Source organism: Conger conger, chromosome 5 (genome assembly GCF_963514075.1).
Source record: "Conger conger chromosome 5, fConCon1.1, whole genome shotgun sequence".
Lineage (NCBI taxonomy): Eukaryota > Metazoa > Chordata > Actinopteri > Anguilliformes > Congridae > Conger > Conger conger.
This window is the reverse complement of record NC_083764.1, coordinates 45,093,250-45,114,849: the sequence shown is the minus strand read 5'-3', so window position 1 is coordinate 45,114,849 and position 21,600 is coordinate 45,093,250. Positions and strand designations below refer to the sequence as shown.

At 45.0% G+C, this 21,600-nt stretch overlaps 1 protein-coding gene across 3 annotated transcripts in view; it reads left to right on the top strand.

The window, feature by feature from the left end:
- Positions 1-21,600, top strand: part of LOC133128416 (polyamine-transporting ATPase 13A3-like) — a 31,578-nt gene that overhangs the window by 6,872 nt on the left and 3,106 nt on the right. Inside the window, exons 4-32 of one of the 3 annotated variants that reach the window (XM_061241916.1) lie at positions 340-516; positions 3,538-3,608; positions 3,906-3,989; positions 4,954-5,023; positions 5,454-5,588; positions 6,798-6,870; positions 7,055-7,186; positions 7,441-7,623; positions 8,594-8,751; positions 8,836-9,024; positions 9,332-9,393; positions 9,618-9,768; positions 10,099-10,215; positions 10,974-10,991; positions 11,096-11,249; positions 11,554-11,674; positions 12,462-12,586; positions 13,478-13,650; positions 14,004-14,129; positions 14,801-14,880; positions 14,977-15,019; positions 15,362-15,471; positions 15,806-15,902; positions 16,524-16,596; positions 17,041-17,218; positions 18,188-18,360; positions 19,013-19,101; positions 19,528-19,608; positions 20,751-20,843. In XM_061241916.1, the coding sequence (XP_061097900.1) occupies positions 340-516; positions 3,538-3,608; positions 3,906-3,989; positions 4,954-5,023; positions 5,454-5,588; positions 6,798-6,870; positions 7,055-7,186; positions 7,441-7,623; positions 8,594-8,751; positions 8,836-9,024; positions 9,332-9,393; positions 9,618-9,768; positions 10,099-10,215; positions 10,974-10,991; positions 11,096-11,249; positions 11,554-11,674; positions 12,462-12,586; positions 13,478-13,650; positions 14,004-14,129; positions 14,801-14,880; positions 14,977-15,019; positions 15,362-15,471; positions 15,806-15,902; positions 16,524-16,596; positions 17,041-17,218; positions 18,188-18,360; positions 19,013-19,101; positions 19,528-19,608; positions 20,751-20,843 (3,336 nt within the window). Of the gene's footprint in view, positions 1-339; positions 517-3,537; positions 3,609-3,905; positions 3,990-4,067; positions 4,156-4,953; positions 5,024-5,453; positions 5,589-6,797; positions 6,871-7,054; positions 7,187-7,440; positions 7,624-8,593; positions 8,752-8,835; positions 9,025-9,331; positions 9,394-9,617; positions 9,769-10,098; positions 10,216-10,973; positions 10,992-11,095; positions 11,250-11,553; positions 11,675-12,461; positions 12,587-13,477; positions 13,651-14,003; positions 14,130-14,800; positions 14,881-14,976; positions 15,020-15,361; positions 15,472-15,805; positions 15,903-16,523; positions 16,597-17,040; positions 17,219-18,187; positions 18,361-19,012; positions 19,102-19,527; positions 19,609-20,750; positions 20,844-21,600 lie in introns of those variants that run through there. The other 2 variants (XM_061241917.1, XM_061241918.1) reach the window with 2 other exon arrangements.

The window sequence follows — 21,600 nt, the reverse complement described above, 5'->3', positions numbered from 1 at the left end:
GTCCCAGAGCTTAGCCAGTGCGCTAATCCTGTTCACTATTTACAGTACTACTGGCTGTGGCCAAGTGGTGCAGGATAATATCTAGCACACACTGCTTACCCGACTACTGGCTGTGGCTAAGTTATGCAGGCTAGTATCTAGCATATACAACTTACACTTCTATTAACTGTGGCTAGCTTATGCAGGCTAATATCTGTTACACGCTACTTCAACTTCTACTGGTTGTGGCTAGGTTATGCGGGCTAATATCTAGCATGCTCTCCTTTGCAATGTTAGTAACACCATTACAGAGGTTGCATTACGGTTGCTGGTACTTAGTACTGATGGCTTGTGTTTCAGGATGAGTTCAAACTGTGGTTCCGAGCCAAAGTGCAAGTGCTTCTGGCCGCAGGGAAGAATCCGTTTTACCTGGATTCCCAGACTTCCCTGGCTTTGGCTAACGGCCATGCTGCACACTGTTCTGATGACTCCCTAGAGGACCTTAGTGGGAAGAGCACCCATCATCAGCCTGTGCAGGTAGAGCATGGGTGCACATACACACATACACACAGACACACAGACACACACACAGACACACACACAGACACACACACAGACACACGCTCCCTGTCTCTCTCTCTCTCACACACACACACACACACACACACACACTGTAGTATAGTGGTTAGGCAACTGGGCTATTGGGCTTCCAACTTAGGTTGTGGGTTTGCTGCCATTATACATTGATGTAAAAAACTGCTGGCTCTACTTAAAATGGAGGCGACTTTTTGCACAAGATCCTTATGTAGTTCCAGAAAGATTAGTTACTTCATCATTTTGAATGTGTGATCTACTTAACTGTGAGAGCTCCAGAAGTTTATTCTTAGGTCAAACCAATTTAACCTTATACAGTGGGAGCAATAATTATTTGATCCCTTGCTGATTTTGTAGGTTTGCCCACTTACAAAGAATGGAACTGTGTAGAATTTTAATCATAGGTACATTTTAACATTGAGAGACAGAATATCACAAAATAATCCACAATAACAACATCATATACATTTTATAAATTTATTATCGTATTTTTGCATGAAATAAGTATTTGATCCCCTACCAATCAGCAATAATTCCTCCTCCCACAGACCAGTTAGTTTTTCATTAAGAAGCACTCCTAATCTCAACTCATTACCCAAAACACGTGTCAAGTCGTTACATCTTTATGTAGCTGTATAAAAGACACCTGTCCACACAATCAATCAGATCCCAACGTTTCCACCATGGGCAAGACAAAGGAGCTGTCTAAGGACCTCAGGGACAAAATTGTAGATCTGCACAAGGCTGGGATGGGCTACAAGAAAATAAGCAAGCAGCTTGGTGAGAAGTTAACATCTGTTGGAGCAATTATTAGAAAATGGAAGAAACACAAAGTCACCGCCAATCTCCCTCGGTCTGGGGCTCCACGCAAGATCTCGCCTCATGGGATATCAATGATCATGAGAAAGGTCAGGGATCAGCCCAGTACTACACAGGAGGAGCTTGTTAATGACCTGAAGGCAGTTGGGACCACAGTCATGAAGAGAACCATCAGTAACACACTACACCGTGAAGGATTAAAATCCTGCTGCGTGCGCAAGGTTCCTCTGCTGAAGAAGGCACATGTACAGACCCGTCTGAAGTTTGCCAAAGAACACCTGGATGATCCAGAGGAGGCTTGGGAGAAGGTGATGTGGTCAGATGAGACCAAAATAGAGCTATTTGGCATCAACTCGACTCGTCGTGTTTGGAGGAAGAGAAATGCTGAGTACAACCCCAAGAACACCATCCCCACTGTGAAGCATGGAGGTGGGGAAACCTTATGCTTTGGGGGTGTTTCTCAGCTAAGGGGACAGGACGACTTCACCGTATCGAGGGGAGGATGAATGGGGCCATGTACCAGGAAATTTTGGGCGAAAACCTCCTTCCCTCAGTGAGAGCACTGAAAATGGGTTGTGGATGGGTCTTCCAACATGACAATGACCCAAAACATACGGCCAAGGCAACAAAGGAGTGGCTCAAAAAGAAGCATATTAAGGTCCTGGAGTGGCCTAGCCAGTCTCCAGACCTAAATACCATCGAAAAGGGAGGGAGCTGAAGCTTCGAGTTGCCAAGCGACAGCCTCGGACCTTAAGGATTTGGAGAGGATCTACAAAGAGGAGTGGACCAAAATCCCTCCCAAGATCTGTGCAAACATGGTGAAAAACTACAACAAACGTCTGACCTCTGTGCTTGCCAACAAAGGTTTCTCCACCAAGTATTAAGTCCTATTGTTCTATGGATCAAATACTTATTTCATGTGAAAATATGATATTAAATTTATATGATGTTGTTATTGTGGATTATTTTGTGATATTCTGTCTCTCAATGTTAAAATGTACCTATGATTAAAATTCTACACAGTTACATTCTTTGTAAGTGGGCAAACCTACAAAATCAGCAAGGGATCAAATAATTATTGCTCCCACTGTAATCTCCTGCCTGGAGTGAATACTTGGGATCTACTTTGTTTTTCTAACATAGAACTGCCATTTTAAAGTTACATTTACTCACATTTTCTAATTGGCAATTGATTATAGACACTTTTTTCAGTGTAATCCGATTTTGATACTACTCAACTTAATTGTGGAATCTTTTGACATAACTGGGTTTTTTAAGTGCAATTTCTTTTTTTGTTGTCATTTTGATTCTGATCCTAGAAAGAAAATAATGCACCACACAGAGCAATATTCGATGAGCATAAATCCCCTGTTCACGAAATGTAAATGTTCAGAACTAGTTCATGTAAAAATTGTGTTCATTTGCATCCTCGTAGAGACATTTTTTTTTTCCATTGTGCCCTTATACTGGATAACTTTTACTGGGTAATGCATTGAATGTAAAAATATGGTCTGGATAAGAGTGTCTGCTAAATGGAAGTACACACACAAACACACACACACACACACAAACACACAAACTTTACTTTTCTGTATTTGTACATGATGTTCTAAGTGGAAAGAACATTTTTGTTGATAGAACAATTTAGATTTTCACGAATGGCTGCAGTATCTCCATGCTGTTATATTGCTCCTCCATTGTGATCATATTGGTCCTCTACCTCTCTTGAAATCCTTGTGAGGAAGTATGTGCCACTGTGCACCGCCCCCTGCTGGCGGGCTGTCTGCCTCTTCTTGTTTTCCACAATGTTGTCCACATTGACTCTGTCTTAGACATGCAGATTGCCACATCATGGGCCTAATTTACTGAGACCTTTAGCACATGCAAAGCCTTTTAGCACACGTAAAACTAATAGCACAACCAGTAATTGGTGCAAAACAAATGGCATGGCCAGTCATTCGTCAAGGTATTGGTTTCGCATGTGTTAAAAGGTTTTGCACATGCTAAAGGTCTCAGTAAATCAGGCTCCATGGGATGTCTTTGGTGGGAATTCTGGACAGTCCTGTAAGAGTGCATTGTGCCCTCATGTCGTAGTTTTGTTTTTTGTAAAGGCATTTTCTTTTGTATTTTTTTTTTTCCTCTCAGATTCGCTATTTCACACTCCACAGCACAAAATACTACTGGAACGATAAGATGCAGAATTTTGAAGTTTTACAGTAAGAGTTCTATTCTAATTTCCCCATTTGGAAATCTGCAAAGTTATTAATTTTGTACATGCACACACATAGCTCCATGTTTATGAACAAATCAGTAGCGTAATCTAAATATTTGTGACAGTTTTGTGATTCGGCATTTTCCCACCCCGATATTTCCAGGTGTTCTGTGTCCACATTCTCATCATTGTGACACAAGCCACGACAGTGCAGTGCATTATGGAAAATGTCACTGAGTGCAAATCAGGTGTGTGTGGGTGAGTTGAGCTCCGGTTTCACTTCTCTGTGCTGTTGTTGCAGCGGTTTGGAGGACCTGGAATTGACCTGCTCCTGTGTATACTCGGACCATAGCACAGGGCTGACCACGCAAATGCAGGACCACAGGTGTGTGAGCTCGATGCTGAGGTTACCACAGGGCACATCCCTACAAGCTCCAAACACTCCTCAGAAGCCAAGGACCGAACCTTTGACTGAAGGTTTCATGGGGTTATGTGTTCTTTCCGTTGGTCAAATGCTGGCGTGTTAATTTCAGGGACGTGCAGTAGGTAAGGTAGGCACAAGGCCTCTCACCCGTCATCACTCATTTAACATTAGCACGTAGACACCAATGGATCCTGTGGAAAAAGCTTCCAGAAAAGCACAGAACTTCTCTGTGTTTAGGGATGTGTCCTACCCAGTGCCGTCAACCTCATACCTCACCCACATTTTCCTGGTATTTATAGGACCGGAAAATGTTTCTGCTATGCAAGCAATGCATTGTAGAAGTAAAGGTAACAATTGTACACAATGTTGTAGTTGCTGGACTTTCAGAATGTTGACGGCTCTTACTGTGGCTACTCTGTGACTAAATACTTGGTTCCTTTCAGAACAATTTGAGTTTCGCATGCATATACTACCAAATGAGATTAGATTGCCCCTGACCTAATTCACATGATCTACTGTATGTAGACCGAAAGCTCTACAAAGCTTATTCAATTTCCCTATAGCAGTAGTGTACAGTCCCCTCAAAAAGTATTGGAACAGCCAAGGCCAATTCTTTTGCTTTTGCAATCCACTGAATACATTTAGGGTTGATATAAAAAGATGAACACAAGAGAAGTTCAGAATTTCATCTTTTATTTCCCGGTATTTACACCTAGTGGTGGTATGTGATATGTTATAAGTTGTTTAACAAATCTAGATAAAGAATACTAGGGAATAAAAGCTGAAAAAAAAGGAATTTCCAAAATGTTTTGAGGGGACTATATTTTCTTCATTTTTTTCCTTCATTTTTTAAAATCGATTATCTGTATTCAGTAAAGTAAATGCCAGGGAATTGTTGTAACGTGTTAATATGTATATTTAACAGGAGGCTGTTTTTTGGAGTGAATGAAATCGACGTGAAAGTGCCCTCAGTTTTCAAGCTGCTAATCAAAGAGGTAGATGATCCGATTCTGCCACACAGCTCGAGTAAACCCGTGTGGAATTTGGACCGTGTTTTTATCTGACTTGTCCTTCCTTAGTAAACATTTCTAGCTCAACGTGAAGGAAACAAAGCTTTTTATTACATTCCAAACACCTAAAGCCTGATTCTGACTTTGTTTCATTTACTTTATTTCACCAACCTGACTTTGGCTGTTGGTATTCTCTTAATACCAATACATTGTCCTGTTTTACCGCCTGGCCCCTCCCACCCCCAAAAAAAAAGAAAGTGGCAAAAAAATTTCCAACTTGATCAATAAAACAAGGCAGGTATTTAAAAGTGCAAAGGTGGAATAAAGAATAATGTGACCCAAGTCAGGCCTTTTTCTTAACAGCATGGCAGTCATGCCAAACTTGAACCTCATATTGGCTTTGCCCTTTCCCCAGGTGCTGAACCCCTTCTACATCTTCCAGCTCTTCAGCGTCATTTTGTGGAGCAGCGATGAATACTACTACTACGCCTCGGCCATCGTCTTCATGTCTGTCATATCCATAACTACCTCGCTGTACACCATCCGGAAGGTGAGGGAGAGGGAGCCTGGCAAGCCTGCTCTATTGTACTTTTTAAGTATTCCTTCAAGCCCTTTAAACTTGCCCCTTTGAGAGTGCATACACACGCATTTCTGCTGGGGGCAGCACAAAGGTGCTTAAGTTGTGAAATACTCATTAAGCCAGAGCAGCCTTGATGGAGCGTAGCATTTTTATTTTTATTTTTTCTACACTGTCCTGGGATTTATGTGACCTCCAGTTCTACCCCCTGCCTTCAGACGACTGGAGGAATGACTTAATCACAAAGCATTGTATTCCTGGGTGGAAATGTTCCACCCTGTTTCCTGTTCTATGGGTGGATATTCGGTACAATGGTGAGCGGTTAAGCCCTTCGGAAAGAAATCATCAGATTTTGGATGTAATATTTAATATTTATTGTCAATGTCTTTTGAAATTGCTATTTTGCATTGCAGTCTCAATGTGGCGATTAGGCATTTTGATTATCTCAGCAGAAGTACCACCCATTTCTAGGGCAGGCATCACTGCAAACAAACATACTAATGTGATCCATTAAGTTTGCCATTATTTAAATAAATTTTCTTTTTATGAATAGAAATTAACTACATTTTATTGATGAATAAAGGGGTATTTTGTTTCAAAATTAAAAAAGGATAAGGTACTGTAAACAGACTTGCAGTACTATCGATATATCAGTTAGTCTCCAAGAACAGTGTCTTTCCGACATTAACCCCTTAAAGTCCAGTCTACAGTCCATCAAACAGCCGACTTGAGATGAGATGAGTTGAAAGTTCAGAACATCCTAATTCAAATCTCAACGTCTGAGTAAAAACTAGGCAGTCCACACCAAAGCGGCAAGTAAACAAATAAACAAGTGTTTCCATATCAACGACTCGACATGCTTGACTGTTTCTTATAATGAACTTTGTGTGTATTTTGTTTAGCTAGTTAACATTAACGTTGCATTGTCTATGCATATTGTTTGGTACAGTGTTTTTTTTTTTTTTTTTGCAACATAAGATAAGCTAGCTAAAGAAGTGCTTCTAGTATTCTAGTGTTGTGATTTGTTAAGAGAGCAGACGTTCTAAAACCGTCTCATCTGGTCTTAAGTTGGCTGTTTGAGTTGGCTGTAGACTGCGCTTAAGCCATTGGTGATACGCTGTCTCAAAACTTCTGCGACAGATGATGGCTCAGAATATGAAATATGCATCTCTTTCATTTCAGCAATATGTTATGCTGCACGACATGGTGGCCTCTCACAGCATTGTACGAGTTTCTGTCTGCAGGGCCAACAACGGTATGTCAGAGCTTCTGTATGAATTCAGCCTTTCTGTGTGGTGTATGATCCTGAGAAATCCAATTTGCAGGGTAATCTGCGGTATTATGTTCTAGTCTCCCAGCAGAATGTTACTCAAGAGATTAGACAGAAAAACTGTGCTTCTGCTCTCACCTCACCCCCATTACTACCCATGACTTCACAGAGATTGAGGAGGCCCTGTCCACAGACCTGGTTCCAGGAGACGTCCTGGTCATCCCCACCAATGGGACCATCATGCCCTGTGATGCTCTGCTCATCAGTGGCACCTGCATTGTCAATGAGAGCATGCTCACAGGTGAGTGGGTGCAACTCCAGCTTTCATTGTCTGGTTGTGGAATGTGCGTTGCTCCGATACCTTCACGTAGATACAAGCAGCAGAAGTTTGCAGTTTGATAGTTTTAGCCTCATCTTACAAACATCCTATAACTGTTTAATAGCCATTTTTGTTTTGTAGAGTGAGTCTTTAATCATTAACTTTTCTAATAGCAATGTCATATTAAAGGAAGGTGAGCGATTTTGTCCTCAATCACCTCTCCTCTGGGCATTCAGGTGAAAGTGTGCCAGTGACCAAGACCAACCTGCCCAACCCAGACCAGGGGAGGAAAGAGGCTGAGGAGGCCAGTGTCTACAGCGTGGAGGAACACAAGAGGCACACGCTGTTCTGCGGCACCCACGTCATACAGACGCGCTTCTACACGGGCGAGCTGGTCAAGGCCGTGGTGGTCAGGACCGGTCAGTCACTCTGCGGCATTTTCCCATAATGCTTTGCAGTGTTGTGACTTCTTTTGCCTTTCACCTGGTGGAAGGGTCAAGTGTCAAGTGTTCAGCTCGATTCAGCCATTATTCCTGAGTGATAATCATGCTTTTATGAAAAGGCATTGACTGGGATTTGTCCACAACCAACCAGCAAATGAGCTTTGGAAGTGAGCAACAGAACCTGGCAACGGTTTATGTTATCAGAGCATCTGGCTCTCCTGCCCTGGTCTCTCGGTATGTGAGTGTACTTCACTGCATATGTGAAGCATGCGGCCTCACAGTTACGAATACAGTAGCTTTACACTGTAGGGCTCTGTGATCTCAAGCACAGCTGGCTTTCAACTGTGCACAACAGTAACCGAGGTCTCCAGATGGACAGCGGCCAGTGTGTGTGTCCGTGTGTGTGTTGTGTCATCAATCAAGTGGAGAGAAAAAAATATTTCTGGTTTGTAAAGCCAACAGTACTGGAGTGAAATTAACTACAAGTCAGTTCTTGTTTCAGTGAGTTCCACTGAATTGGCCTGTTTGGTGGCCTGTTTTTTCTTGTTGTGAACAGATGTAAACCACACAAATACTGCTCTTGCATATTTTGCCTGATTTCATATAAATTTAATGAGAATTATAAAAGTATTTTCCTTTTTAAGAAAAGGTTTTCAGAGTTTGCAATTACATTATATTTCCTTTCATTCCAATTCTATTTTCCAAAATTAGAATTGTATTCAGAATTGACCCAAACCCTGGGATAGTATCGGTGTGTCTGCATTCGTTTGTACATGTGTGCTTGCCTTGCATCTGTGCTTTTTTACAAAGAATGCAACTGTGCATATCTGTGTGAATCAATTAATCTGAGCCTCAGTGTATGTAAATGAATTGAATTGCAGTTAAATTCCTGAAATGAACGGATGAATGAATAAATGGATGAATGAGTGACTATCTGTGCTCTCAGGTTTCAGCACTGAGAAGGGGCAGCTGGTACGCTCCATCCTGTACCCCAAACCCACCGATTTTAAACTGTACCGGGACGCCTACCTCTTCCTCCTGTGTCTGGTGGGGGTGGCTGGGATCGGCTTCATCTACACCCTGGCCGTCAGCATCATGAATAAGGTAGGGCCGCCAGGACGCGGTGGAGGAGCGCATCGTGCAAAATCTCAATGGCCCCGGAACGACATACGCCCACTCTGCCCACAGGAGCCTGCCAGATTCATCATCGTCGAGTCCCTGGACCTCATCACCGTCACCGTGCCCCCGGCGCTCCCCGCCGCCATGACCGTGGGCATATACTACGCCCAGCGGCGCCTCAAACACATCGGCATCTTCTGCATCAGCCCCCAGAGGATCAACATGTGCGGCCAGCTCAACCTGGTCTGTTTCGACAAGGTACGCCCTGCCCTGCGGCCCCGAGGGCTCACACCTTCCCCCGCCTCTTTGGGGACGTTGGTCTCAGACCGATTATTTTACAGCGGGATGCCTCAGTGTGACTTTGAGCATTGATGCGGTGTGTGACAGCGCTGCTTATTGCGATAACACCTACACCCGTTGGTTGAATAGCCGAGTAGTGAAATTATACCCTTGGCTGGAAGGATACTGGGTGTATAATAACCAACTCGAGAATGTGTTGGCAGTGGGACTCGTAGTGAAGACATTTCATTGTGTTGCGGCTTGATGCCGATTTTACTTCTGACAGACCGGCACACTCACTGAAGATGGCCTGGACCTGTGGGGCGTCCAGAGAGTGGACAACAGCAGGTGAGACCGAGTCTCTGCTCAATCCTGCATTATCTCTCTCTCTCTCTCTCTCTCTCTCTCTCTCTCTCTCTCTCTCTCTCTCTCTCTCTCTCTCTCTCTCTCTCTCTGTCTCTGTCTCTGTCTCTGTCTCTGTCTCTGTCTCTGTCTGTCTGTCTCTCTGTCTCACTCTCTCACTCTTTCTCTCTCTCTCACACATGTCTCTCCCTCTCTTCTTGTCCCTGTAGCTTCCTGCTCTCAGAGGAGAGTGTGCGCAGGGAGGCCCTGGTCAAATCCCACTTTGTGTCCTGCATGGCCGTCTGCCACTCCCTGACCAGGATCAAGGGGGAGCTGTCCGGAGACCCTCTGGACCTGAAGATGTTCGAGGCCACAGGCTGGGTGAGCGATTGTTGTTCACATACTCTCATCAAAGCCAGGCCTTGTTGTGGAGGAAGGGGGGGGGGGGGGGGGGCTGGATCTCAACCAGATCCCTCTAAGACAAGTTCAGACTGGTTTTTCTTATTCACACATGCTCTTAGTCTCTGTCACACACACACACACACACACACACTATCACAAAGAGAAGGGTCATGGTTTCTTTTCAGAGGAAATGTTGGCATGCAGGGGGCAGACGCCTTGCCTCCCTTTCAGTTTTTTGGACTGCGCCTCGACTGCAGGGTAGGAGTGGAGAATATCTTCTCTGCTGACATCTTCAGGCCTGTTTTTCAGATTCTTGAGGAGCCCACAGAGGAAGAGACTTCTCTCCACAATCGCATCATGCCCACGGTGGTCCGCCCACCCACGCAGTTGCTTCCTACGCAGCCGACAACCTCCAATCAGGACATGGTATGCCCCTGCATCTGCCAGTAACTACTCCCCTGCTCCTCGACACAAAGCTGCCCATTCTATCTACATCACTTTGCAGTGGATGGCATGTCGTGAGGTGTGTCTCTTCATCCAGATGATAGTGTGGCCAGCCATGCTTGCATCTGGGATGAAGGCTCAGTGTTGGCCTCTTGTGGTTGTGTGGATCTTGAGCTTACTTTAAAATCACTTTTGCTGGCACACTCTCACTGTGACACAACTCAGTGACTGTGACTTTAAATCAGTGATTTTAGGATTAGTAGCACGCAAAGGTATCCTGGTTCATCTCCATCACAGCCTTATTACTCGTCATAGCAGAAGCCTTGCAGACTTTGTTGAAAGGTAGTGTGATTGAAGAAGGCTGCCCAACAAAGGCCTCCTTGTTAGTCTTGAGCCGCTAAGGCAAGGTGCTTGGCTCTGGTGAGTTGATGGTTTCTTCCAAGAATTAAGACAGCCATCTTGTAAGAGCTGAGAGAAACATGAGTTGTCAGGATGAATTGGCAGGCGAGTTTTATGGGCAGCATTACTGAACAAAAAAACCCCACTACTTTATCACTTCAGTGACTCATTTGCACTGCTCTTCAGTGGCAGTCTATCGTTTGATAACTTACGAGGTCATGTAGTCGCGGCTTGGCACATGCTCTGTATGCTCTGGAAACTTAATAGACCTTAGGTTGTTGATAAACCTACATATTTTTATCATTATGATTTATTTTGTCTGTTTCTCTTTTGTATTGCAGGAGCTGTACGAGTTATCGGTAAGTCCTGACATACTGTACCTGTCCTGAGTTTAAATACAGTTTTTTATTGGGTTTTTGACGGGGTGAGCCACAGGTTAATTGCGCCTTTCCGGTGTCCTCAGGCATCCTACGAGATTGGGATTGTGCGGCAGTTCCCCTTCTCCTCGGCGCTCCAGAGAATGAGCGTGGTGGCCAGACTGCTGGGGGAGAAGCGCATGGATGCCTACCTCAAGGGGGCACCAGAAGTGGTGGCCAACCTCTGTAAGAAGGAAACAGGTCAGTCATTGTGTTGCGTCTTGCACTGGACCGGTTTGTGAAACGTTCTCTCTCCAGCCGCCCCTCCCCCACGCAATTACTGAATGGCCACTTGTCTCCATGAATGTATCTATTTTTGAAACGTCCACACTTGAGCCCAGGGGTCTTGTTTGCATGATTGCACTTCCCCAAACCTTATTTTCCCTTTCTGTTTATGTCCCTGTTAATAGGACGGTCTGTAAACGGTTAATGCGATGCGAGGTGGCTGCTTAGTTGTTTTTGAATGTTGTGCTCGTTTCTCCGTCCTGCTGCCCCTCCTCTGCAGTGCCGGAGGACTTCTCTGAGGTTCTGGAGGGTTACACCAAGCAGGGCTTCCGGGTCATTGCCCTGGCCCACCGGCGGCTGGAGTCCAAACTCAACTGGCACAAAGTACAGAGCATCAGCAGGTGCTGCCACACCGGATGACTGCATTGCGCTACAGACATAGGCAAAAACACACTGCTGAGAGGTGACACACTCCCACAGTCCCTGGAGGACAGGTGTCAGTGTGACAGCTGAGGCTAATGAGAGTTTCCTGATGACAATGAGAGTTTCCTGTGAGCCTGTTGATATCTGTCATGTCCCTATATCTCATGGCTCATTTCCGGGATCATTCAAGGGCATTTGGGTTCATCCTGTGAAACTGTCACACCCAGGGACACACCGGTATTGACCAGCCATCTGTCTGGCTGTCCACTTGGATTATGCTTGGTACATCCACCCACATGCCTTTTCTGTGGTTCATTTTAATATATAAATGTTTTTTGTTTGTGATTTTTTTAACTGCAAGACTTGCAGAGGTGCAGTTCTTGTCTCATTTTTTTTCTTCTTCTCCCAATTTAGTAGCCAATTGTACCCTCCTCTAATTCAATTCGAGTTAGTGTTAGATACACCGTCCACACCCCGCCACCTGGCGGGCCGAAGAAGAGCGACACGCCTTCTTCAAGACGTCTCATCTCTCTAATCGTGTCCGTGGTTCCAAGGTGTCCAACGCGCTTATTGGAGTGGCGAGCCAATTGATGCCGCTCCACATGAGCCGGCCAAACCCCGGCCCCCGGTGTGCAACTGCAGCGAACTGCAACCACAAGTCCGCTGCATCTCAGCCTGTTGCGCCACCGCGGCCCTCTTTGTTGTCCTTTTGAGACTGTGGTACGTTGGTATTGTCACTCAGTGGCTCTTCTGGACCTCTCTCAGGGACCTTATTGAAAACAGCATGGAGTTCCTGGGCCTTATCATCATGCAGAACAAGCTGAAGGCCGAGACGGCGGGTGTTCTGGAGGACCTTCGGCGCGCCAACATACGCACCGTCATGGTCACAGGTGGGCGGGGCATGATTCCTGTGCCGAACGGACCTGAACTCGGCTTTCAGCTGCTTGTAATCACCCACAAAAATTCTTATGTATATCACATAAACATCTGTTGTTGGATTGAGTGTTTTATTTTCAAACCTCCTTAGCTCCCCAGCTTCCCATCGAGTTAAACAGCAGTCGTAATTCATGTGGCAAAGCCGGTTGTAGTAGCATGTGTGGGGCACCCCAATTAAAAGCGGCCACAGGTATTACCCAATTCTGTCTCTATTGGAAGGCTGAATTTCCAACCGTTTACAGTGCAGTCCATAAGTTTTTGGACATAGTGAATTAAAGTTTAGGCTGTCCGCTTTAATTTGAGGGTATCCAAATAACTTCAGTGTCAGCGTTTCTCATTAGTCAGGTGTGTTCAATTGCTACCTTAGCGCAGGTATGAGAGAGCTTTCATGATCTAGTCTTGATTCTAGGCTTTTGATTGCCTGCGCTCATATTCATTGTTTCATTTCAAATCCATTGTGCTGGAGTACAGAGCTGAAACAACAGAGATTGTACCACTGTCCAAATACTTATGGACTTCACTGTAAGTCAGTTGAAATGTAGTTGTTTGAGAGATTCCATTTGCCATTTCAATGGCATATAATCAAGCAGACTTTGAACTTTGAATTGTGCTGCAGCTCACAAGCTGATTAGGCTCTCGCGTTGCAAAGTTCAACTTAAACATAAGTAACTTGCTAAGGTCAAACCCCTGTCCTGAATAACAGCCTACTCAATGTACATGATTGTTTTGAACCAAACGCACTTTTGACTCTGATACCCCTAGTCAGCCACTTCCAGACAATTTCTTGTTGTGTCTGTGAATTAAGTGTTTTGTAAATACAGGACCGAAGCTGGTTTTTCCCTCAGGTGATAACATGCTGACGGCTATATCAGTGGCGCGAGACTGCGGCATGATCCCTCCGCAAGACAGGGTCATCATAGCAGACGCACTTCCTCCTAAAGACGGCCGGACCGCCACTATTGAGTGGCACTATGCAAACGACCCCACCACGCGTCCCAACAAAGGCTCCCACTTTGAGGTTAGTGCCCTCTGGTGGACCCGGTTGGGCACTGCGGTCTCCTGTTCAATCTCACACACAAACAGTGCAGGTTAGCGTTAGCTTAGGGAAGCCTTTGAGAATTCAAAACGGAAATTAAACGTTCCAGAGGCTATTGGTTTTTTGTGAAAAAGTAGCAGAGATGTTGTCATGGGTCTCTATGAACTGGTTTCTAGCGGAGGACGGTACATTGTGATTCGGTGGGTGGTTGCAGCCTCCTGCAGGCAGTGCGTCTGATGAAACTGAGCCGCCCCTCTGCCCCGGTCTCCCTGTCCCCTCTGCCCCGGTCTCCCTGTCCCCTCTGCCCCTGTCTCCCTGTCCCCTCGTCCCTGCAGGCGGTGGACATGAGCCTAGATGAGGATGACGAGGACACCCTGTCTCTGCACCAGCGCTACCACTTTGCCATGAGCGGCAAGTCCTTCGGCGTCATCACCACGCACTTCCAGGATCTGGTTCAGAAGGTTGGTTTCCAGGCTCACTGGCAAACGTCTCCTTGCTCAATGCATGCACTCATTAGAAGAGCCAAACTCATTAACAGAGTGTTGACATGGTTAGGGTCTTAAAAATGTACTCTATGTACCCTCAGCTGGGTTCCTGCTGAGCCTTCATCCCACCGCAATTTGGGAGATTAAAATGACCTTTTCAGAAAAGTGGAAATCATTTGTGAAAGTCCTAATCTGGGTCACTGCGATTATAATAGGGATAAATCTGTGTTTGGGTTGATTTAAAAATTGAATGTTACTTTTAGCTATTTCTATTTTTGGGTTTGGTTAAATGCATTAAAACCTGAAGAGGTTTTGTGCAATCTTCTGATTCGGTTTTCAGGAACTCCATTGCTTTCAATCAGCAGTAGTGGTTATAACGTCAGAATTACAAGGTTTTAAGAACATGGGAAGATCACAAATATGTGATTAGAATGTTCTTATCTAAACATTCTAATGCTGATGTAACCAAAGCAACGGAGTTCTAGAACACTGAAAAAAATCATTAAAACATTCCAAAAGAGCCTATTGTTCAGAGGATTAATGAAGTGGTCAGGAAGTAAATGGAAATACGTGATAGCAGTAGTACATGTGAGCCCAGTGGGAGGTGGCATGTAGGGACTTGGCCTTCTCTCCTGTACCTGGCACAGCTGGTCCTCCACGGCACGGTGTATGCCCGGATGGCTCCGGACCAGAAGACTCAGTTGGTGGAGGCGCTGCAGAGCGTGGAGTGAGTACGCCGTCACGGACTGATCCCAGATCAGCCTTTAAGAAATTCTCCCCGGCCCGCCCACTGAAGGACTGCCTTTCTCCCTTCAATTCACAGCTACTTCGTGGGCATGTGTGGCGACGGAGCCAACGACTGTGGCGTGAGTGTTTCCATTTAATACAGTCCTCTTGTTTTAGTTTTCATCCTCCATCCCACAATAGCCAGCTGCTGTGTGCTCGTAAAACAACAAATCATATTTTTGCGGGAAGACCCGCTAACTGTTCACAAAAGACTCATTTTAACTTTGTGCGGTCGGTTATGTTTAGACTTTATCTGACTCCGACATCGTTTCACTGTGTATCGGGAAGCAGTGACTTGCATTGCTATTGTTTCTTATGTGTAGAGCCAGTCGACTCTCTTCCTTCTATTTTTGCCGTCTTCCTGTGCTCACTTTCTTCTGTTTTTTTTTTTCCTCCTCTGTCCTCCCCCTGCTGGTCCTCAGGCCCTGAAGAGAGCCCACGGTGGGATCTCCCTGTCAGAGCTGGAGGCTTCTGTGGCCTCCCCCTTCACGTCCAGAACCCCCAACATCACCTGTGTGCCAGACCTCATCAGGTAGTCCCTCCCAAAATGTCATTCCTTAAGGATCGGCATCGATTTTGACAGAAATTACAGTTGTATTACTCTTACTGTGTTGCATGGGGGAGACACAATCTTGGAGAAATCGGTCTGCAATACTAAGTAATCCTTTTTAACCTCCTGAGACCCTGGGCGTTACATTTTGGCTTCCCTGAGCTCTACACAGTATTTCTCTGTCATTAAAGATTTTTGTATTATGTAAAAAAAATATTTTTTAAATACTTAAAAAATGGGTCTCAGGACGTTAATGGACTGACTTAACTACACTGAGGGAAATGCCGTAAGGATCTAACTTTCTGTTTCTCCTCAGGGAGGGAAGAGCGGCTCTCGTCACTTCCTTCTGTGTCTTCAAGTTCATGGCTCTATACAGCATAATCCAGTACATCAGCATCGTTCTCCTCTACTCTGTGAGTACTGCCTCTGTGCACTCTCTACACTTATTCCCCTCAGTAACACTGATCTCAGATCAGGTTTAATACAGTACATCAGCATCGTTCTCCTCTAGTGAGTACTACCTATGTGTAGTCTTCCCCTCTTCTCCTCAGTAACACTGATCTCAGATCAGGTTCAATACAGTACATCAGCATTGTTCTCCTCTACTCTGTGAGTACTGCCTCTGTGCGCTCTCTACACTTATTCCCCTCAATAACACTGATCTCAGATCAGGTTCAATACAGTACATCAGCATCATTCTCCTCTAGTGAGTGATAGATATAATATAGACTCTATATCGGATATCGATACAGTAGACAAAGATTCTGAAGTATACTCTATATGGGATATAGTTATAATTCATACAGGCTCTACACTATACTCTGGGTGATATAGGTGTAGTTGATTCTGTAGTACTCTATACCAGATATAGTTCAAAGACTATAACTACTATATTCTTTATGGGACATAGGTATATTCTGTCCTCTGAGGTCAGGTAAACTGAGGGTGAAAAAAAAAAAAAAAAAACTCAGTCACATCTTCTACTGAACGGTGTTGAGGATCTTGCTGTTTGTAAGGAGGGTTTCTTCTTTCAGTACGCCAGCAACCTTGGAGATTTCCAGTTCCTTTTCATCGATGTTGCAATCATTCTGGTCATGGTGTTCACCAGTGAGTATTACTGGCCACAAGGCCCCCTTTGTTTCATGTCGACTCCTGTTTAACCCCTGTACTGTCACACCCATTGAGTACAACCGTTAGCTTATCTGCACACTTACGTATAGTTTAGTGCCACATCAGTTAGCGAAGTTGGCTTGTTACTGGAAATTGTAGGTGAAATCATGGCTGGGCTTTCAATTGCAGCGTTGACCTGAATAGCTGGAGTAAATGTCCAGCTGTATAAGGGGTCAGCTATCTCCTGTTAGGCAATGTGCATTTAGTATGTTAGCAGTTGGTCCTATGATGAAGCAAATAAAGCAAGTTATAGCTAAGCAAATATGCAGTTATGTAATGTGTGTCTGTGTGCTTCTGTCCTGTTTTTCTGATCGTGTGTGTGTGTGTGTGTGCGTGTGCTTGTGTGTGTGTGTGTGTGTGTGTGTGTGTGTGTGTGTGTAGTGAGTCTGAACCAGGCTGGTAAGGAGCTGGTGGCACAGCGCCCCCCACTGGGCCTGATCTCCAGGCCGCTGCTCTCCTCCGTCCTGCTGCAGATCCTGGTGTGCCTGGGCTTCCAGGTGCTCTGTTTCCTGCTGGTGAAGGAGCAGAGCTGGTATGAGGAGTGGACCCCTGCCTCAGAGTGAGTACTGCACACTGTGTGTGTGAGAGTGTGTGTGTGTGTGTGTGTGTGTGCGCATGTGTGTGCTCACAGCATGAGTGTGTGTGAGAGTGTGTGTGTGTGCGCATGTGTGTGCTCACAGCATGAGTGTGTGTGAGAGTGTGTGTGTGTGCGCATGTGTGTGCTCACAGCATGAGTGTGTGTGTGTGTGTGTGTGTGTGCTCACAGCATGAGAGTGTGTGTGTGTGTGTGTGTGTGTGTGTGTGTGTGTGTGTGCGCGCATGTGTGTGCTCACAGCATGAGTGTGAGAGTGTGTGTGTGCGTGTGTGTGTGCTCACAGCATGAGTGTGTGTGTGTGTGTGTGTGTGTGTGTGTGTGTGTGTGTGTGTGTGTGTGTGTGTGTGTGTGTGTGAGAGTGTGTGTGTGTGTGTGTGTGTGTGTGTGCGCGCATGTGTGTGCTCACAGCATGAGTGTGTGTGTTGGGAGATGCAGCATAAGTGTGTGTGTGTGTGTGTGCTGGGAGATACAGCATGAGCGTGTGTGTGCTGGGAGATACAGCATGAGCGTGTGTGTGCTGGGAGATACAGCATGTGCGTGTGTGTGCTGGGAGATACAGCATGAGCGTGTGTGTGCTGGGAGATACAGCATGTGCGTGTGTGTGCTGGGAGATACAGCATGAGCGTGTGTGTGCTGGGAGATACAGCATGAGCGTGTGTGTGCTGGGAGATACAGCATGTGCGTGTGTGTGCTGGGAGATACAGCATGAGCGTGTGTGTGCTGGGAGATACAGCATGTGCGTGTGTGTGCTGGGAGATACAGCATGAGCGTGTGTGTGCTGGGAGATACAGCATGTGCGTGTGTGTGCTGGGAGATACAGCATGAGCGTGTGTGTGCGTGCTTGTATGCGTATTTGTGGGAGCTACAGCTTGAGTGTGTAGAGCCCCCTATGGATACTGGGTGCTGGCTGTAACAAGTCTTTCTGTCCCACAGTGCTTGCAATACGTCCAGTATTGCTCACAACACTACAAACAGTGACCACATGGAGAGGAACATCCAGAACTACGAGAACACCACCATCTTCTATGTCTCCTGCTTTCAGTATCTCATCGTCGCCATCCTCTTTTCCAAAGGGAAGCCCTTCAGGCAGCCTAGCTACAGAAACTGTGAGTGATTTCCTCACTACACCGCCATCTCTGCACCCAGACAGCAAAATGGTTCATATTACATATGGGTCTGTGCGATATGAGGAAAATATGCGATAACATTGTTGAATATTGCGATGATGAAATTACTTGAGATAAATAGACATTAGAACACTGCAATATTTATCTGCTTTCGTTACACTCTTAACATAGACCCCAGACAATGACTAGCCTATGCCCACTGTATACATATATATATTTTTACATTATTTCCAATATGCGTTTATTGAACAAATTGCACTTCAACAGCCAGTCAATTTAAATGAATACTATTCATCGTTAGCAGTTTAAGCAGTCTTTCTCGATGTGATTATCTCACATGTTCATATCTCCATGACGGTAATTCATATATTGTGCAACCTTAATACAATACGCTAGCCCACTGTTCAAATTAGGTCATGTGGTGATCATTATTATATGATTTATCACATTAATCAGATTAATGTATGAAATGCCACTTATAGTACCTTGTCCTTTGGTCCAATATCTGAATTGCTTAAAGTAACAGAGTAAAGCTGTGTAATTAACCCTAGATAAGAGGGAACGAATGGTGCCAGGTAATGAGTTTGTCTGGTTCAGTGTGATCACAGCACGTCTGTTTCCGTGTCTACAGGGCCGTTCCTCCTGTCTGCTGTGTTCTTCTACTTCATCCTGTTGTTCATCGTATTGTATCCGATTCCAGCCATCGATAATGTTCTGGAAGTAAGTATACATCCTCCACTTGCTGCCCTATACCCCCTCTTGCTTTATGATGTCACCCTTGAATGAACAAATATCCTCCACTAGGAAACCGTTGTAATTCTACCCAGCTATTGGTGTATTACGAGGATTAGAGTATGTTCATGTTTATTAGTGTTCAGACATGACGCACTGCAGGTTCATAAAATAAGAGTTTTATTTGGAACATTATATGAAATAATGCTTTATTTTGTTCACTTTTGTTATTTGCACACACATGATTTTTACCCCTCCACTCTCTTTCCATTGCCATCTCCGCTTATCACCAGTTTTGAGCCCTGGTTTTTAAACCTGCATCACAATAGCACTACACCACAATGTTTAATGTCTCCACAGTCTTGGAGCAAAATTCCTGCTGTTGGTTGACTGGTCTTTTCCCATCTCTTTTAGATTGTGTGCGTCCCTTATCAGTGGCGAATCATGGTGCTCATTATGGTGGCAGTGAACGCTGCCGTATCTGTCCTAATCGAGGTAAGCCACTGATACAGCAGTCTGGACCGTTGGGACACTCCTTAATGTGGGCCTTTATCTGCTGTTTATATTTAGAAACATTGTTATAAGCCACAGATTATTTCCAGTCACATGTATTAAAAAATGCTTAATCATTAATCCTTAAATTGTTCAAGCAAGAGCCAATGTGGAGTCTGCCTGCAATAAACTGTAATGCTGTCAATCAGATTTATTATTCAAGGTGATTGAGGCTTCATGGAAAATCTGATCAGGACTGAAAGTCAGGACAGAAGCTGAACATGCAATACTTTAGCTGTAAAACCTAAGCACGTTTTCTCTCTGCTGTCTCGCTGGCCCGACTGCGATGAATGTTTTTTCCGTCGTTTCCATGCGAGCGGTACCATGTGACTCGGGTGTTGTCGCGGTAACTGGTTGGCGGTGTCCCAGTGACATGCCATTCTAATGGCTCACAGAGCCAGTCGCCCTGCCTTCCTGTGCCTCCTGTCACTCTCTGCCACCGCCTGGCCTTCTGACGCCTTCTGTTGCTCTCTTCTCAGAGCTCTGAACGCTTTGCTGGTGGTGGTGGGGGAGGGGGGGGGGGTATGAAACGAGGCTTCAGCGAGGTTAACGTGATGCCCTGGAGGGCTGAGGGTCAATCCCATTGACTGTTAGTGCTAGAATGTTCTGTGATGATTTTTCAATTCATTCAGAGACTTTTAGTCCATTTCTGGAATCTGCTGAACTGAAATTTCATTGGCTCTCAACTCGGGCATGTGCAGGTAAACATTAACAGCTGACCTGTCCTCACTTCTGGGTTATGACCACCCAAAAGTGTTTTCACGAGTTGCACAACATTCGGCTCAGAATGATGTATTCTCAGTAACCTGTTCTTCAGAAACTAATCTCAGTGACATATTCTTCAGTGAGAGCTCTTAGTGAACAAACAAATTACAATAAATAGGATTCTTAGAATTGCTTGGCTCTCTTCCACAAATCAGGTAATACTCAGCTTGTTTCCTCGTGTTTAGAGTAGCACTATAGATCTTCTGTCAGTAGAGTATGGCTTGATCATTTGCCCTTTGTTGTGAGTGGATATCATCCACTGTAATGAGCGTGGTCAGTAGCTTCTGTAATTCTGTCCTGCACACTGCGATTTCTCGTAGACTGTCCTCCTTGACACCGTCTTTCAGAAGCTTGCGTTCAGCCCAGACAAGCAGGGCAGCCGTGGCGTCACCTCTGCCTCCCAGACGCCTCAGGTTGGGAATCTGTGGCTTTCCTCACTGTCGCTTTCACTTCCTGCTTCTGCCTGTGACCCCCCGTGACCCCTGACCTTTCACGCACAGCGTCCACTGTGATCTGACCTCACTGCTGCCTACTAGAGGCGAAGAACGGTCCTTGCACTCTTGTCCCGAAAATGCTACGTTCACACTTGCTTTTTCACTTGCGCCTTTGCAGAGTAAAATAGACCACAAAAAAACCACACACCTCCAAGCAAATTCAAATGTTACAGTATGTGTAGGCTCCATTGAAACATTCACCTATTTTCTGATCTTAAAGGTCTCAAAGTGATTGTGTAATGGGTGTATACTTCAGTAATTGTTGTGTTTTTGCACACTGTTGCTTGTTTCAGTGAGTGAGCTGTTGTGGAGTTGTGCACTACTCATTTAAAATCTTTACACATAGCTGTTTATATAAGTGCTAAGTGTGAACGTACCATAACACTTTCCTGCTTGAGTGCAGTTGCTACAGTAGGCCCCACTGTATGCAATTTTTTATTGAAGTGCAGACTGATGCATTTTCAAACCAAGCATGCTATGGTGTGAACAAAAAGTTAAATTCTTCAGTCCTTAATATACATTTTTCTGCCAGTACTAAATGCAAAACCATTTGCATGTCCAGTTATGGGAACAACATTGTAAAACTTCCAAGGTAAGAAATTGGAGAAGACTTAGTAATGCTTGACGTACTTGGTGTAAAAGAATAATTATCCTTACCTTGCATTATTGCTCACTT